Source organism: Charadrius vociferus, unplaced genomic scaffold, assembly GCF_000708025.1.
Source record: "Charadrius vociferus isolate BGI_N301 unplaced genomic scaffold, ASM70802v2 scaffold414, whole genome shotgun sequence".
NCBI classification, from domain to species: domain Eukaryota; kingdom Metazoa; phylum Chordata; class Aves; order Charadriiformes; family Charadriidae; genus Charadrius; species Charadrius vociferus.
The window spans coordinates 1,769,043-1,786,268 of NW_009648079.1; the positions used below are offsets into that span (position 1 = coordinate 1,769,043).

General features: G+C 36.7%; 1 protein-coding gene across 1 annotated transcript in view; it reads right to left on the reverse strand.

Moving 5' to 3' along the window:
* Positions 1-2,420: 2,420 nt before the first annotated feature.
* LOC104285416 (multidrug resistance-associated protein 1-like) overlaps positions 2,421-17,226 on the reverse strand; it is a gene marked incomplete at its 5' end in the record, with an annotated part of 36,244 nt that continues 21,438 nt past the window's right edge. The window contains 13 exons of the mRNA XM_009883870.1: positions 2,421-2,532; positions 3,035-3,229; positions 4,233-4,399; positions 6,834-6,992; positions 7,641-7,784; positions 8,732-8,833; positions 10,200-10,326; positions 11,162-11,361; positions 12,389-12,544; positions 13,640-13,794; positions 14,277-14,496; positions 15,710-15,770; positions 16,678-16,747. Coding sequence (XP_009882172.1) covers positions 2,421-2,532; positions 3,035-3,229; positions 4,233-4,399; positions 6,834-6,992; positions 7,641-7,784; positions 8,732-8,833; positions 10,200-10,326; positions 11,162-11,361; positions 12,389-12,544; positions 13,640-13,794; positions 14,277-14,496; positions 15,710-15,770; positions 16,678-16,747 — 1,868 coding nt within the window. The remainder of the gene's footprint in view (positions 2,533-3,034; positions 3,230-4,232; positions 4,400-6,833; positions 6,993-7,640; positions 7,785-8,731; positions 8,834-10,199; positions 10,327-11,161; positions 11,362-12,388; positions 12,545-13,639; positions 13,795-14,276; positions 14,497-15,709; positions 15,771-16,677; positions 16,748-17,226) is intronic.

Genomic DNA, 17,226 nt, shown 5'->3' on the forward strand with positions numbered 1-17,226 from the left:
AATGCCCTCGAGGCATAGGAGAATTGGTGTCTGGAGGAGAAAGTACAGGAGAGGGGAGGTAGGTGCTGAGCTGGCTTGCAGGGCTACAACACGGCTTTGTCGATGCCATCAAGGGAGTTCACCGGTGACACTGTGTTTGGTGGGTTGTGGTGGGCACTGCAAAGCCTGAATTAATGTTGACCTTGAGGCAGCCAAGTGGCCCGTCTTTGTTTCTCAGAGTGAGTCTCTGACATCATGTGTGTGAGGTAGAGGTTGCAGACCCTGGGTGATATTCTTACTGCAAAATTGCCCTTTCTTGCCTACGCTAAGCCTATTAGATGGTTTACTTTGGTAAGCTATTGCTTCACAACACCATAGCAGGAGCACATCATGCTGCTTCTGCCTCCACTGCACCTCCTTTTTCAAAATATTGCGATATATGAGGACTACGGCTTGCTGAAAGAGAAGGAATGGCTATTTGGCTTTTGCTGACACTAGTCCACCACTTTCTTTTCTCTCAGACTTTGCAATTGTTCAGTCCACAGCTTTTCCCAACTGTGGTCTGAAGGTAATCTGAAGCTGTAAGGCTATGTCAGCCCACCAGTAAGCAGCGAAAACCCTCCTCCCCAAAAATAGTAATAAAAAAAATAAATTAAAAAGTAAAAAATACCATGCACTCATGCCAGTCCTCAGATTATTTTCTCTGGACCTTGCAAAAGTGGTTGGTCTCTGAGGTACTGCAGTCTACCTCCCCTAGCCTTACGCCTAAAACTTACTAATCAGTTTAGGAATGCCACTCATTTCAAGTCCTTTCCAGTTACTCCTGCCTGAAATTCTTCCGGGTAAGGGTGGGCTTGGAGGGGAAAACGAAGGTGCATAAAGGATGGGGACAAGGTTGGGGGAAGCAGAGCCCCAGAAGAGCCTGCCTGCAACACCTAGAATGTTGTGGAGAAGTTAAATGTTGGTATGAGAAAGTTCTGCACTGTTGGGAAGGTACTGTTGGCCACACTTAGGGGAAAGAAGAGGAAAACAGAGATGAAAAGCAGAAAGCTCTTCTGTCTCCACAGAAATGTTCTGTCATACCAGTCTCTCCACGATTTTCAGAAGATAATAGTTACTTGGGCAGGTTTGTTCCTAGTCTAAAATCGTTGGATGCTTCTAATAGTTTTGTGCAAATGATAGTATAACTGGCTACAAAACACAACTAAACAAACTAGAGAGTACTCTGTAACGTAGGAAGACAGGCTTTCTTTTTTACCCTCAGGAAAGGATAGAGAAATCTTTCATCTTCACTATAGTACAACCACATCTTTGAGGAACTCTCTTCAAAGAGCCTCCATCACTTCTCACCGCCTTTCTAAAACAGCAAATATGGGTTGCTTGCTATCAGGCAAGAAATTAGGATCCTACTTGACATTAACCAGGTGTGAATATTGAAGTAATATAACAGGGCCGTAGCCTGAAACTTTATTCATGTACTTGGGGTTTGTTATTTGGGTTTTTTTAAGCAGTTGATGGGGATCTTCTCAGTTTTTGAAAATAAGATTGCATAGATTGAGTTGGTATTAAATTTGAAGAGTTTTAGGAACTGTAATAAAAATGAAAATTAATATTTGTGGCCTGCAGAAGCATAGGCAGGTTTAACTGACACTTTCAGTAAATGTACATAACCTGTCCTGCTGCTGTAATTAGTACTCAGGTTTGCATTAAAATCTACTAGCAAAGAGAGACCTGCACCTGACTCCACTTTTCTGGGATCCTTTAACAATGCAATTTTGTAATGCTCAATTAGATACATAAGACATGGTTTTCAGTTATTTGACATATTTTTTCAGTTATTTGAAATAATTATTCAGTTCTTCAGAAATCACAAGGACAAAAGGAAAATTAACTTAATGTTATAAGTTTATTGCCTCAAGAATTACCTAAGTATACACGCAAATATGCATGCCCTAAAATCCAGCACCAAGTGACATCTGCCTGTATGTTCACACAATAAACAGTTTTGTTTTTTTATGAATTTGCAATCATAATAAGAATGTATTAACTAAATGGGAATAATGTCAGAGCAACTTAATTAAGTTCTATTTTTTAAATTAAAAACAGTGTGTGAACAGCAAGATTTATTTTTCAATCGGTTTTTACCAGTGCAACAGTTAAAATATGCCATGAAAACTACTGCTTCATTATGTTGTTCCAGTGCCAATATGATCAAAATAAGTGATTTGTATAAAATCAGAAAGTTATTTTAAGAAACCTGATCAATATACACAGATTATAGTTGTAGTAAACAGCAATGCTGAGAGGAGCTTCTGAGTAAGCTAGTTATTTTATTCGGAATATAAAATATTCCATATATATGTGGAATGCCCAATATCCCTTGAGTGTTTACTGGAGTAAGGAATTCTCGTCTTCATTAAGAATTCATTCATTAGTTTTCTTTATCTTCTTATCCCAGCCTCTGCAACCATTTCAGAAAAGGCACCTTTTCCTTGTAACAAATTATGCGGTGTATCATATTCTAGAATCCTTCCTGTGTCCAGAACAAGCACTCTACAGTGAAAAAGCAGAAAGATCACAGGAAAAGAAAAATCAGGTCTTCAACCATATTTTCCAGTCCTAATACAGATACGTTTGGATAACGGGAACTCTTATTTAGAAAAAATATCATTGCACTGGGTAATTCATTGGTTTCTAAAGCTAGGAACTCCTATATTAAGAAAGCCTTTTGGAAATGGTATTTTTGCTTAATTGGTAAAAATGCTACAGTATAGTCCATGTACTCTAGAGAATTAAATGGTCTTAATAGAAGCTTATACCTGGACCTTAACAGGAAAAATATTAAATTTATTCTGTAACCAGAAGGGGGAAAGAGAACACAGGTTATCGATATTGAATTAAGATTGACACTCAAGTTTTTTGTGATACCTTGGATTGTACAGATACAAAGATACTACAGTGAAAAGCAATGGAGCATAAAAATGTATTAAGTCTGAAAACTGATACATTTATATAAACTATTTATTTTTAAAATGGCTTACCAAAACATACATACCTCTCTGAATCCATGACTGTATGTAACCTGTGGGCTATAGTTAATATTGTGCAGTTGTAAAACTCTCTTTTGATGGTGGACTGCACCAAGTTATCTGTTTCCATGTCAACAGAAGCTGTCGCCTCATCCAGGACCAGGATTTTTGTCTTTCGTAACAAAACACGGGCCAGACAGACCAGCTGTCTCTGCCCAACACTGTTAAAAATACATTTGAGAAGGTCAGGTCAGGCACACTGAGGAGGGGAGAGCAATGTAATGCTGGGATTACTGTGGAGCCTACCTGTTCTATCTTTCTTAACAATACTTCATACTTCTGAAAAGACTAGTGAAATATGTTCATTTTGTTTCAGAAGTTTTGATTTCTTCTTGCTCAGCATACCAGTAATAGTTAAGGTGTGACTCTTAAAAACCTATGGTTGAACTTTGTAGTGTAAACCTAGTCTTGCCTTCAGTTTCTATATTCACATTATAATGGGGACTCGGAATAAGCCAGACTGAATGCTAAACCACTTTTTAATAATGTTCAGTGTAAAAGTTTGGATAGTCCCATATGTTAGCTGTGGTGTACGCCTTCTAGAAACTTCCTCCTGAAAATGATCTGTGAAAAAAATTCAAGTTGATATTCAGTACACTCCACTTGGGACCTGCCCCTTTGCTGCTGAAAGCTTCCGTATTTGTCTCCTAGAGCTTAGAGTCCTTTCATTGCAAGTGTCACTCTTCCTACATAACTACAGGTTAATGTTTTACACGGAAAAAATGAGTTGCTCTGCCTAAGCAAATAAAGCAAAGGAATAAGCTCTCTGCAGTTTGGCCTTCTTTCCAGGTTTGGTGGTTTTTTGTTTTGTTATGTTTTGTTGGTTTGTTTGGGGTTTGTTTATAATTTTAATAAATGAGCATTTTTCTAACCAAATCTAATTAGGTGGTGTGTGCACTGTGCCCAGCCCCCTGCCTTTACACCTACTTGAGCTGAAAATAGTCTACTTCCTTGGCTTCCCCTACAGCACAGGCCACAGGACTCTATACAGTTGTGACCAGTTGGCTACCTCAGAGAAGCTCATACTACCAGAATAATTCTACTTAGAATGACAGGAGAAGTGTCATTGTTGTACTGATACTTTCTGAAGTAAATTCTCTGGAAGGAACACTTAGTTTTACAGTACTAGAAAATACCTGCAATAGCATGTTCTTGTTTATGTACCTGAGATTTTCCCCGCCTTCTGAAATCTCATGAAGGAGCTTCTTTGGGAGTGACTGGACAAAATCCTTTAAGTCACACAGTTCCAGTACCTCCCACAGTTCAAGATCAGAGTGTTTTCCAAGTGGATCCAAATTTGACTGTACTGTCCCAGAAAACAAGACAGGATCCTAAACAACAGCAGAACGTGAGTGCACAATTCCAACACAAACCTAAAACCGTCTGCCACAAATCCTTACATTAACATAGGGAACTGGGACAAATAACTTTGGAAATAAAGCTTTGCAAGGGAAATTGTAACATTTTGGAGCTGGTGGATGAGAAGACGAAAATCACGTGGGATCTCAGTGTGCTCAGTTTCTTCATTAAGGTGAAATGTAAAGAGCAAAAGATTTCTCATGCATTCTCTGTGCTACCAGTTCTATGGCTGACTAAAGACCTGCCCAGCACCTTGCAACTGCAACAACAAATGAATTATTACTGTTGTCAAGTTTGTAAAGCACTGGATACTACAGTCATGAGCACTGTTAAGAAAAATTAGAATGCTATGATTGTAAGTCAAATATCATTGATTTTCTACAGGAAAGGTGACATACTCAGCAATAAGAACAAAAGCAATTACTGCATAAATGAGCATCACAAGCTTCTGTGCACTGAATACAACTGGGAATGTCTGGAAAAGTACAGGTAGACTAGTACATGCCAGGATGCATATAGGTCACATCCAGCACTTATGACTGTAGAAACAAGAATTAGTAGTTAAGTCTATACACTTTTTTTGGATGCACACAAAAATCTTTTTCTTAAAAAGTCAAATTTAAGAAGTCAGTACTTGACAACATATGAGTATCTGCACAGATTTATAAACAGAACTGATGTTTTTAGAGGCAGCGAAGAGACACCTTGCTAAGTGCAGTCACAGTGGCTGTGACCCAAAAGGTAGACTGTAAAAGGCCAACAACATTCACTAGCAAGTTACATGCAAGCAGAACAGTGATAACTTTGAGGGTACTAGGGGACCAAAAAGGACTGCTAAAATAGTATGAGATCTTGTTTAAACTTCATGTTACTTGCATTAGAATGTCATTAAAGTAATTTGCAAATCTGTACTTTAATATGATTGTTAAAAACTGTTTGTATGAGATATATTTGACTGATCCAAAAAGGTATGTGCACAGTGAAAGCTTTGGCATCTTGCCATGCCCTTTTTTCTGTGCCAGACTTTTATTTTCATCCAGTTTCATTCTCCTGACCTACACAGTTCAACACTCCAGACTCCACCTACTCTCCACAAGCTCCAGTCGCCATTTTTCTGCCCTTCCAGTTCTAGTTTCCTTGTCTGATCCCAGCTGGTTAGTTGACTGAACTTTCCTGTACCTCTCTCAATTTAGTTGCCCAGATATGGATCCAATATGCGCCATCCACAGTAAATCAGACCTGCAACTGCAGTTGAGAAAATACTGCGTAATTTACAACTGTTAAACACTGTGCAGATTTGTAGAGTATTAGCTGCTTTAAAACAAGAAAAATGCTACAACTGAGCATGTATGAATTGTGTTTTGAAGTCCTGCAGCGTAAACAAATTTGGTTTAGTATTGCCATTTCTGACCCAAAAAGTTGTATCAAAAACTGTAAATTTATCATCCCCCAGAGCAAATATATTTCACAAAGGAAAAGCAGCCAAGGATTTGAAAGATTTTTTTCTATTCAGCTCATTCTTGGAAAGATCCAAGCTATTTTGGTTTAAATATTAGCCTTGTCTCCATGCTCAGTCTATGGTAGAGACACACAGGAAATATCACCAGGGTTAGAGCTCCAGAAGAGCTAGAAAAAAACCTAGACCTTCCTTTAGAAAAGGTCAGATAAATTTATTATAAGTGATGTCAACATCACCCATGCACAAAAACAGTTTTATGAATGGCATTCAGGGAACACGCACAGTCTTCAGGTGACCATTAAATCTGCAGTCTAGGTTTTACTCTACACCAGAGCATTTCAATGGAAATCAGTTTACCAGCACAAACACAATCCTAATGATATGGGAACCAACCTTCAGCTTCCTGCCCTGTTCTGAACTAAGCAGGGACAGCTTCACATGACAGACGATAGCAGATAAATTTAAATACATATTACTTGATTCGTGCACACACCCCTTTATTGCCTACATTCTTCAGACATAATTAGAGTAATTTTAAAATATTTTTGCCTTCAGGTGGGACTTGAAAACACCATATGTAGCTACTACACACAAACAGATTCTGGAGAACATGAGTTATTCTAGATAAGACTGTTAAACTAAACCTGGCATAATAAAACCTAATGTCCTACTTGTGGTTTCCCTGTTTTGAGGCTTCTTCCATATAACTGCCAACACGCAGTTGTGACATTTTTCAGGATAGCATTATGTCAGCTGCACTAAAGATTACTGTCTAATCAAATAGCTAAGATTCTAAAAAATTCAATTCTAAAACATGAGAAGCCATCACAGAGCCTTCAAAGATCAGTAAAATTCTATTGCAGTTTTATGCCTCTGTCTCTTGGCAGCCTGTGGACTTTGGGGTTATCATTTCTAAAAAAAAAAAGTTCTCGCTAAAACACTCTCACCTGTGGAATAATGTTAAGATTTCCACGTAGGTCATGGAGTCCAATAGTTGATATATCAATTCCATCAATAATTATTTTGCCTTCAGATCCCTCTAGAACTCTAAACAAGCAATTTGTGAGTGTTGATTTACCAGCTCCTGTTCTTCCAACAATTCCAATCTGAAACAGAAAGTTTTCTGATAAAGCCTGTAACTTTCCACGCTGCATATTCTATATGAAAAAATGATTAGTGAATTCAGTTTCAACTTTCAGTTCAAAACCTGGGTTTCTTTCACTAACATGCAATAGGTGGATAAAACTGCTTAAAACTCACTTTTGGAACATGTGACTCAATCACAGTCCCCCCTCAGAAACTGTACAGTCTATGTCTGGTTCAGTGGGAATCCTTCCCATTTCCCCTCCCTTTTCTCTAGCACTCCTCAGCTCAAACCAATGACTGTAAACTAGGTCTCACTTGGTGTTCCTCGATCCCAAACCCAAAGTTCATTAGCACTAATCTGGCAGCGTATTTCTCTACATATATATATTCAGCACAGTGGACAAGAGGTTTAATTCGGATCTTCCTTAAAACTGCCAAATTCATAAAACATTACCTCAGTTTCTTACAGAGGTAAGAATTTCCACATAGCAGGACAAAATACTCTTCCTTTTCTCATTTTTTTAATGTCTTATCCACTTAACATCTTCCCTGTTCAACATCATCTTGCTATATCGAGTATTGGATATGAATCATATGAAAATTTCTTTAAGTAGAAAGTTGGGAAACACAATTTTATACCTCTGATTTATTCTTATTATATACATTACCTTCTCTTTACTCCGTGTCTTAAAAGAGACATCATTCAGGGCTAAACCAAGATCCTTCCTGTACTGAGCCTTGTAGTTAACAAACTCTATTATTCCTTTATCGGGCCACCCCACTGGTGGTCTTTTTGACATTATCCATGGTTCCTGGAGTAAAACCATTGTTATCTCATTATATTACAGTAAAAATGTTACAAGTTAATAAAAACATTAGGAAAAATATCTATCTATCTATCTTTAAAAATTACAGCAAGTTTAGGATAATTCCAATGCAATATAAGGGAAGGAGAACTTACTTTCATGAACACTGGGCAGAAACATTCCAACTGTTTTTTTTAAGGATTTTGTGTTCGGCTTGTGTTGCGTTTTTTTTAACATCTTATACATCCATTAAAAAAAGTAAGCTCAGTTTAACTGAGTAGTTGCTAATAGTCTGGTATCTGTTCCATCAATTGGCAGGAACTGAATTTAATCTGATGCCTAATCCCCCAGACATTTAAAATGCATATTTTATGAGAAACATTTTGTTTTAAGAAGCAGAGTAGGAGAGAACTGAAAGATGTGAACAAGGGTTAAGAAACATAAACATGGGGGAATGGTAAAAGAGAATGAAGAAGTAGAAGAGAGTCTTTTTTCTGAGACAGACCAAGGCTTTTATGCCTCCATACTTGACACGGACACTACTTTCAGAAAGGCACAATAACCAAGGCAAATCAGTTTGAAACAAACGCTTCTGCAGACATGAGTAGCGGTCTGACAAGCCTCTTTTCCCCTCTTAAAATGCTCCTCTTGGTTGCATATAGCACAGAGAGTTCACCTGAGCCGTAGCTGCATCAGTCTTACTACAAAATCTATTGCTAAGGATGATGCCAAGAAATTTACTGGTCAAAATAGGAATAAAACTGCTATGACTATAAATGTAATGAAGAAGCTACATATTGTTCTCCATGTAAAAAGAAAAGATAAAGTATTTAATAACAAATTATAACCTGCTATTACCACTCACCAATATTAAAGTCAATCTAAGTTAGTAATTTTCTATGCATATAAATTAAATATTCAAGAATGCTCACCATTTCAAGAAGAATGCTCACCTCTTTATCCATTTTTGCATATTCACAGATTCTTTCAATTGAAACTGCATTGGTCTCGATTTCACATGCTTTACGCACCCAAAAATTTAGACTCTGAATTATCTGAGGAAATAGTTGCATTGTAGAACGTAAAAAACTGACTCTACTAAAATACAGCATACTGATTTCAAAACTTACCCTGAATTTAATCATCTCATAAGCTGGACACTTATTCACAGAAGCCAAAAAGTGTACAGAAAGTGATGGCACGCCAAATGAACTATCACTTAGAAAATCACTGATCTCAGCGTTCCTCTGAGCGCTTCTTGTCTGCTTTCAGACTGCCCAATGGACATAACAGCTCCAGAAATCTGAAGCTACTTCAGGATGAACAGAAAGTATACAGTAATTGTATGATATGTTGAAAGGAAAAACATATATGGCTCATATTGTGGGCACATCATTGCACCGTTCCCTACGTAAAGTAAGCTAGCAATACAGAACAAAGAATTTGTAACGGAGGCATGTATTTGGTCTACCATGTCTGCCAAATTTGTCATCTTCAAGCATTGGGAATGCTTCTGCAGACAGAATTGGTACCACTTCCATGGTACCAATTCTGTGGTTAAATATTCCCACTTCTATAGGAAAGAAGTGCATCAAAAGAATTCTTAGAGTCAACCATTTTGAGATGCTGTATGTAACTAAATAAAGAATGGTGTCGATTTGACATCAGATGAAGGTGCAGTACCTGTGACTGTCACCATCAAGTATACAATGATATAAAGGAGATTGTCCTATCAAACTCTCACGAGTTGGGGGTGATGTGGATATGCCATGACAGGTAATCGTCTATGTATTTTTTTGAATTTTTAGTCATTGGAATCTGTCAGCTGTGTTTCTGAAGCACTTAGCACAGTGAAAATCTGGACACCACCAGACTCCTAAATATCACAAGATTAAAGAAACTAGGATGCTTAGTTTGTGTATACATAATACTTAAGATTTATTTTAACTAGTAACTTATCAATAGTTTACCTTACTCCAAGACATGTTTCAGACATGGCTCTCACATATTACTTTTACAACGTTAATGCCAAAGTAAATGGTCTTATTTAACTTTTAAGTAAGCATTCTTACATAACATTCAGTAAGTGAACAAGAACAAGAAAGCAAATATGAAGAACAGTTGTACATGATTAGGCTTCTTATTTGGTTTAACAAAAAACTTAAAAATAAACCATACCTAGTTTCATTAACTTGTTTTTTAAATATGTTTTAATAAGTACTATTTAATCTAAATTCAGAAGTGGAAAATGAACGTGAGGCTTCCCAGATTTAATGGCAGTCAAAGGAAAACTCTGTTCTGCCCATGGGATTTAGTTTCCTTGATGCCACCATGTATATTCACCTACTCAGCTTCATTGTATGTATTGTTCCCTTTTCAAATGCAATGTGGTAGCAGCAAAAAATTTATACTATTACTTACATTTAGAGCATAGGATATTGACAAACCCACTGTAGAAGAACTCAGTGTATTTCCAGCCAGTACTACAAACAGTGCAGCAAAGAACACCATTAAATTTCCCAGAAATTCAAGCCTGACAGATAGCCACCTGTAGTAAATCAAGGCAAAGAAAAAAGTGAATTACCTACATATTTTTTTTTTAATATATAATATAGTGAACATATTGGTAATATAATGATTTTTTGAGATCATTGTATTAGCAATTTACCCACTTTACAAAAGAGATCAGTAGTACCATTCCTATTTTACAGATGGACCGGGGAGGCAATATGATGTATCTAGAACTGGTAGCAGTGCTAAGAACAAAATATAGCGCTCTCAACTCCTGGCTAGTGCTCCTTTCACTCATACTGCTTTCCTACTTTTCCTATCTAGAAAAGATTCAGGTATATGACTGAAAACCAGCAGTGAAAATCTTCTCCTTGCTAATCTCTGCGTGTAACTGAACTGAATCACAAAGGAAGGAGAGAAAATGGACTTAACTTCCTTAAACCCAAGACTGCACTCTCAAGACCCACCTGGTGCCTCTAGGTACATACACCAGGTTACTTCCACATGAACTACTGAGATACAAATGTGATTTGTTCATAAACTTGTAAGAGAAACTGTTAGTTGAAATGTTGTACAGTCCATCCTCATGATCTATTGATAAACTTTTTTTTTTCTCCTTTATTTCTTTTTTTAATATTCTCATCCCAGACAGCATACACATATTTCCTATAAACCTGAGAGTTTCTGATACTTAAAGAAGAAATCATCCTAGACATCATGCTTAGACATAATCTATGCATTCATTACAAAGACAGGTATATAAATTGCTCGTCCTTCTGTTTCTCAGTGGGTTTACTCTGACTAAAGGTAAACAGTTGTGGAATTCTACAGAAGGTGGTCTCAGTCACACATGCAGAACTGCTATAAAGTACCTGTTTGAGATGACATTGTTGTAGAAGTAAACTAAGTTCTCATACACAACATCATTATTTTTTCTAATGAATCTCTCTTGGTGGCCAAATGCTCTAATTGTTGATCGCCCTACAAGAGTCTCACTGAAGTGGGAGATCACCGGAGAATGCGATGCTCCTGCTAGCCGTCGAATTTGTCGTGAACTCGCTATGTAGTATCGCTAATAAAACAGTACAGACAAAACAGACGTTTTAAGTTGTTACAGTTTCTTTCACGTTGTTTAAAATATTTGCCATATTTATTTCCAGTTAAGTACCTTGTTAAGTAATTCCTGTATATTTTGAATATGAAGAAGTTGGAAGTGTCTACACAGAAGAAAAGCTGTTCACAAACAGTATAGAAAAAAAGAATCTGTCTCTTGGGACACACCAACATTGTAATGATGACATAACTGCAATGTATAAATTACTGGCAAGGTTAAAATATGATAATGTTACTTCCAAATTCTATAGAAAATGTGCTATACCACAAGAGGTGTGTAACAACCAATTAAAACTTCTGTGTAAACTTTCAAATTAGAACATTCCGCTTCTTTCTCAGATGAAAGTCAACCTTTATTTCTTCAATATAATGGTGTCTGTATTAAAATTCCTTAGCATACGCTGAATACAGGCACTCTTTTCCTTCCTCTATATCCTTATTTTAAGACTCTTTTAAGATCTTTTGTCTCAGACCGTACTTTGAACATCATGAAACAGGAATGCTGCCATTAGCCTTTCTGAAACATTACTTTTGGGGTTCTCAGTAGCATGACTGACTGTCTAGACAAAAAATAGCACAGGTGGTTTAGGAATCATTCTATTTTACATCTGCTGTTTTAGGGTAACCCTTCAACCTTTAACTTTCACTGTAATATACACCCCATTTTTTCAGGTAACTTCATCAAATTTCTTGGTGGAATCCATATCAATATTGTGTCTTCCTAAGAAAAAGAAAAATCTAAAGAGAAAAACATAAGTTGTTAAAAGTTCCCAAGCATTACAGGATATATTCAAGAAGTATTTAATTTCCTTTTAAGAAGCCTAAAGATTTTTTCTGAAAGCAATTTCAGGTGTGTTCTGTATATATGTATGCTTAGGGGTTTTTCTTTTGCACAGTAAGGAGTAATTTAAGCCTGTGTCCTCGATTGTTTGGGACATTTCATCCACATACATCTAGAAACCCTTATAAAAGCTTAATGCACTTACTTGGATAGTAAAATAAAAGTATCCCAGGGGAATAACTACCACTGTGAATAATGGTGAGGCAGATGTGATAACTAGAATGGTTCCAATAACATCTAGTGTACAATTCAGCCAAGTTCGTAAGTAGTAATGGAAACGTATGTCCACTATAAATAAGTCCTGTAACAATGCACAGAAGAATCAAGATGTTGTGAGTAAATTCTACTAAAAACTTTGAGAAAGCATCCTTTAAAAATGGAATCAAACTAAAGTATCTTCAATAAAAATTAGTAGGATCCCCCAATTATATCCTAATGAAATGTATTCATGTATCATTATTATTTGTCTAAAAGTGAAATAGACATAATAGCTTTTAGACTACCCATGGTATGTCAGAGAACAGGCTCAGAGTGCGTGAAGTCAAAAAGAGACATCTCTTGCTATTTTGCTACGCTACTACTTAGCTTACACAAAGCATATCAGACTGAAAAGGAGGCTAGGAATTCATATCCTAACTCTTGTATACTCCTGTTAATAATTCTAGAAGTATACTGAATTATTACTAACCTCTTACTGCGCACGATAAATCTTTTTCAAACTCAGTTTATAATATATTGCTACCAAAGACTAGGGGCTTGAGTGAAACCTAAATCAACTGATCTTTTAGTGTATTACACAACCAGTCTTCTAGAGAACACAGCCATTAACAGTCACTGTATTTGAAGTAATTGGTCATGCATTGCAACAATCGAGTTACGACGAGAGTGGGAAGTATTAAAGTCATAGTAAATAACACTTGTATGTGTATTAGAGGTTCCAATTAAGGCCAAAACACTACACAAATAGAAAATAACACTCACTTTAAGTCTATATACCTCTGAGAATGTGAATTTAATGTATTAATTGATTCTGACAATAACATTTGATTCTGATACGCAATGTACTATCGAAGAAAAACATATGTTTTTTAAAAACAGATCAGGTTTAGGACTGGTAAACTTGTTGCACTGCAGGAATGGTCTCCGAGGAACGGCCTCCTAATGATCTTGGATAGGTTCTATACAACTTCTACTAAAAACATGTTTTGATGATTTTCTAAGAAAATAGCTTGAGACAGTTAAGTTTTTATGCACTGAAACAGCTTTCTATTGCTAGATATTGCATTCACTTACTTTGAACTCTTTATTTTTTCAACAATACTAGATGGAATTGAATCTGTAGTCACTCAAGCCTCATATTCATAAAATGAAAAATATGTGTGAGTTCTCCCTTTACCTTTGTGAATCTATTGATGATCTGACCAACTGGATTAGTTTCAAAATGCTGAAGAGGAAGGTGCAATACATTGTCTAACAGCTGATGATGCAATGCCCGAGAAGCAGACAGGGATCCCTTGGTGAGCACATAAGCACCACAGCAAACAAGAAGACCTTGTGAATGGATAAATTAAAAAACAGTATGAATGGCTGGGGAGGAAATGGAGCTGGAGCTTGTTTCTGTCACTGTTTTCTACCACAGTGAGCAGTCCAACAGTTGCACTTCATATCTTAGTTTTACAAATCTTATAAGACACATCTTATTACTTCATAAGTGTGTCTTTCCTGCAATTCAGTCTTTCACGCTAGCATGCTACTACACATCAACAGTGATTTCCTTCCTCACTGAGATGCCAACATAACTTCATTAGGTTATACTTGGATGTTCCAAAAATTCACAGAAGTATCATAAAATTAAATAGCATTTTCTCCTACGTGTCTGTATCTCTCTTCTCCTCTCCCCAGGCTAAACTATTATATTGTGTTGCATACAGTTCTGTTTATGAAACAACCCGTGTTATTTCTTTACTAGTACACATTCAGGCAGATCAGAGTTGGCAAATGGTGAGAAAATAGTCATAAATGCTCATCCTTGCCTTGCGTGAATCCCAGAAGTCCATAGATATGAAGTTTATAGTTTTGCGATTGTTTCCATTCTGTGAAATCACTATCTTTTGCTGTTTCTGCAGTCCAGGTGCTAAGCCATATATTTTGTCCAATGGCTAGTGCATTTTGTCCTAAATAAGCAGCTACGGTTAGCCACATCCATCGCCAGTTGAAGGCTTGGAGGTATTTCAAAACAATTGACATTTTCATCTAAATATATATTTAAAAAGAACATATAAAAAAAGGAGTTACTCTGAAAATCATTATCATTGTTGAAGGCAAATACACATTATATAATGGGACTTGGATATATTAAATTTGGAATAAATCTAAAGAATTTCTTAATTAAATCTGATAATTTAGGTATATAAAATCATACCGTAAAAAGGTTTCCTCTCCCACTACACTCTGCTCTTCAATACAACATCTCACAGGCAACGTTGCTTGTGATGCTTTCCAGTGTCAGATTTTAAAAAAACTTACACATGTAGATTATACAAAACACACACACACACAAACAAAACAAAACCCCCAACCAAACAGACAAACAAGAGTGCAATTCCTGGGCAGTTTGTATGAAGCAAATCTTACTCTATTCATCACTGGAACTAGAAACTTCAGAACTGCCACTCTGGGCTACTGGAGCCAAGGAAATTATTATCAGTAGGAGAAAGTTCTGATCCTTAGTGTCGATGAGGACTAATAGGGCCAAACTCAGCAGGCCACTTGAAAGGTAGAACTGGTAGGAGCAGAATAATGACATACTCTTGGATTTCATTACAGGGTCTGGAGTGAAATGAGCTCTAGTTGGCACAAACTCTTTTGTCTCTTCTGCAAAATCATTTTTTTCAAGTGCCTATTTCTACCATCTTGCTAGAAACTCATACTTTCTTCCCCTCTTCACCCTTCCCCCTTCTTCTTATTTTAATTCAACTATACCTTCCCAGGAAGTTTTTACTTTCTCCACACTGTTTCACTTGTTCTTTTCCCTCTTTCTAACAACTGGCAGAATTTTTTAATGGAGACCGCAGAGAGCGTGCTTCTAACATAAAACAATACTGCAGCAGCATTACCATGCAAAATTTCTAGTCTCTGCTCCAGCACATGGGTATTTAAACTTCCTAAAAGCAGGACAGACAGAATGTTTTTCTAACAGAGGTAAAAGCTTTTTTAATCTTCTTCTTTCTGAAATATGCAAAACAGACTAGATCTAGATGTCATATGAAAATACAGCCAGTAGCAGATGATCAAAATAGAAAATCTCAGACTACATACTGAAAATTTGATAAAAACCTGTAAGATTTATTTTCAATTCAGTAATGAGATGTCAGGCAACCTTAACAAGAAACAGAAAACTGCAACTGCAAAATAATACATTTTTATAAAAACATATGCCAAAGCCTTTTCCGTTAGTGATACTTACACCACCAGTGGCAACTTTTTCTTTACTGTTAGTGAGTATTTTCCACTGATCAAAGGAAGAACTGAAAACAAGAAATATTTTCAAATCTTCTTGTAAATCATCACACCAAGAATATATCCATTTATTCCTAAGCAAAAATCTTGTAAAATTTTCCTTTGGAGACACGAACTGTCCTCAGCTGTTCTATTTTTGTTCTTAGAATAATGTTATGGTGAGAAGACAACATAGGTATGTCCGTTTCGTTTCTTGTATAAATTATGTGTAGATAAAACTGACCTTGCCCTGCAAAGGCATCAGCTAGAGATGTAAGACTGCCCTTTTCTGAGGCATATAAGTGTGGTACAACTTGGGTCTCAGCCCTTGTCTAGGCCCAGGATTAGGGTTTACTATTTGACACATCCAATTCTACTACTTCTGGACCAGGGTGGTTAATCTAAGTGTTCTGCATTGTCTGAACTTGCTAGGTTGAGTGTCTTCTAGTTCATCTTTGTGCTATCTTGTACCACTGCAAATATACCATTAAAGTGCAAATTGATCTAGGAGGTCATTCAACTATTTGAAACCCCAGAAGTTTTCTTAAAAGTGGAAAAAGACAAATCAATGTTACAAGGGAAAAACAAAGAGCATAAACAACTTCTAAATACACCAAGAAGTCAAATTGCTGCCAGGAAATTGTGGGTGCATCCACATCAGCGACTTCAGTTGGTCTTCTGAAAGTCCCCGTCATTCCTGCTTAATGTACTTTGGTTCACTCAGTGAAGCAGCCCATGAACTGGACCTCTTGAACTCATGCAGCACATTAACTGGATTTCTTTTGTATAAAGCGCTCTAGCCAACTGCTAATGGGCTTTCAGGCTTAACTCATATTTAAACAGTGAAGGATAGTCACACAGCCTTCAGCACTTAGGGTTGTTCTGGCACTGCATCAGTTAAGCAATGGCTAATTTTTTTTTTTTTAAAATACTTACTGTTCATGTTTCAGCAGTTCTCTTTGTTGCAGACTCTTGCCCAGTTGGCCCTCTTCTTTTGAAGAACTCACTATAACGGAACAAAAATAGAAAAGCCTTTACAATATTATACCATGAGTAGACAGGTACAGTAGAAGAAACTAGAAATTAAAAATGTGGACAAAATGATGAATGGGGATACTTTAAATTATGAACTCCTTAAGTCTTGGGACAGCTACTACACAAGACAGACACATTTATGACCAAATACTAGAACTGTGACAGCAGGTAAATCTCCCCCATGAGCCCAGAGTCTCTTTGGAATCCCGTTCTTGCCTAGTGAAAATATTAGTATCCCTGAAAATATTGACATTAGTGTTTATCTCAAAGCATTCTTGCATCACAGCTGGAAAACTGAGCCTGCTGTTCTTTGTATATTAATGAAAGGAGTCAACACTTTTTTCTTCCAGGAATGGATTTTTTTTTCCCCTCTTTTTCATATTTGATGTTATTTTTGTCAACGGATCTGTTGTGACAAAGATATGTTTTCTCCAACCATCCATCCTGCTG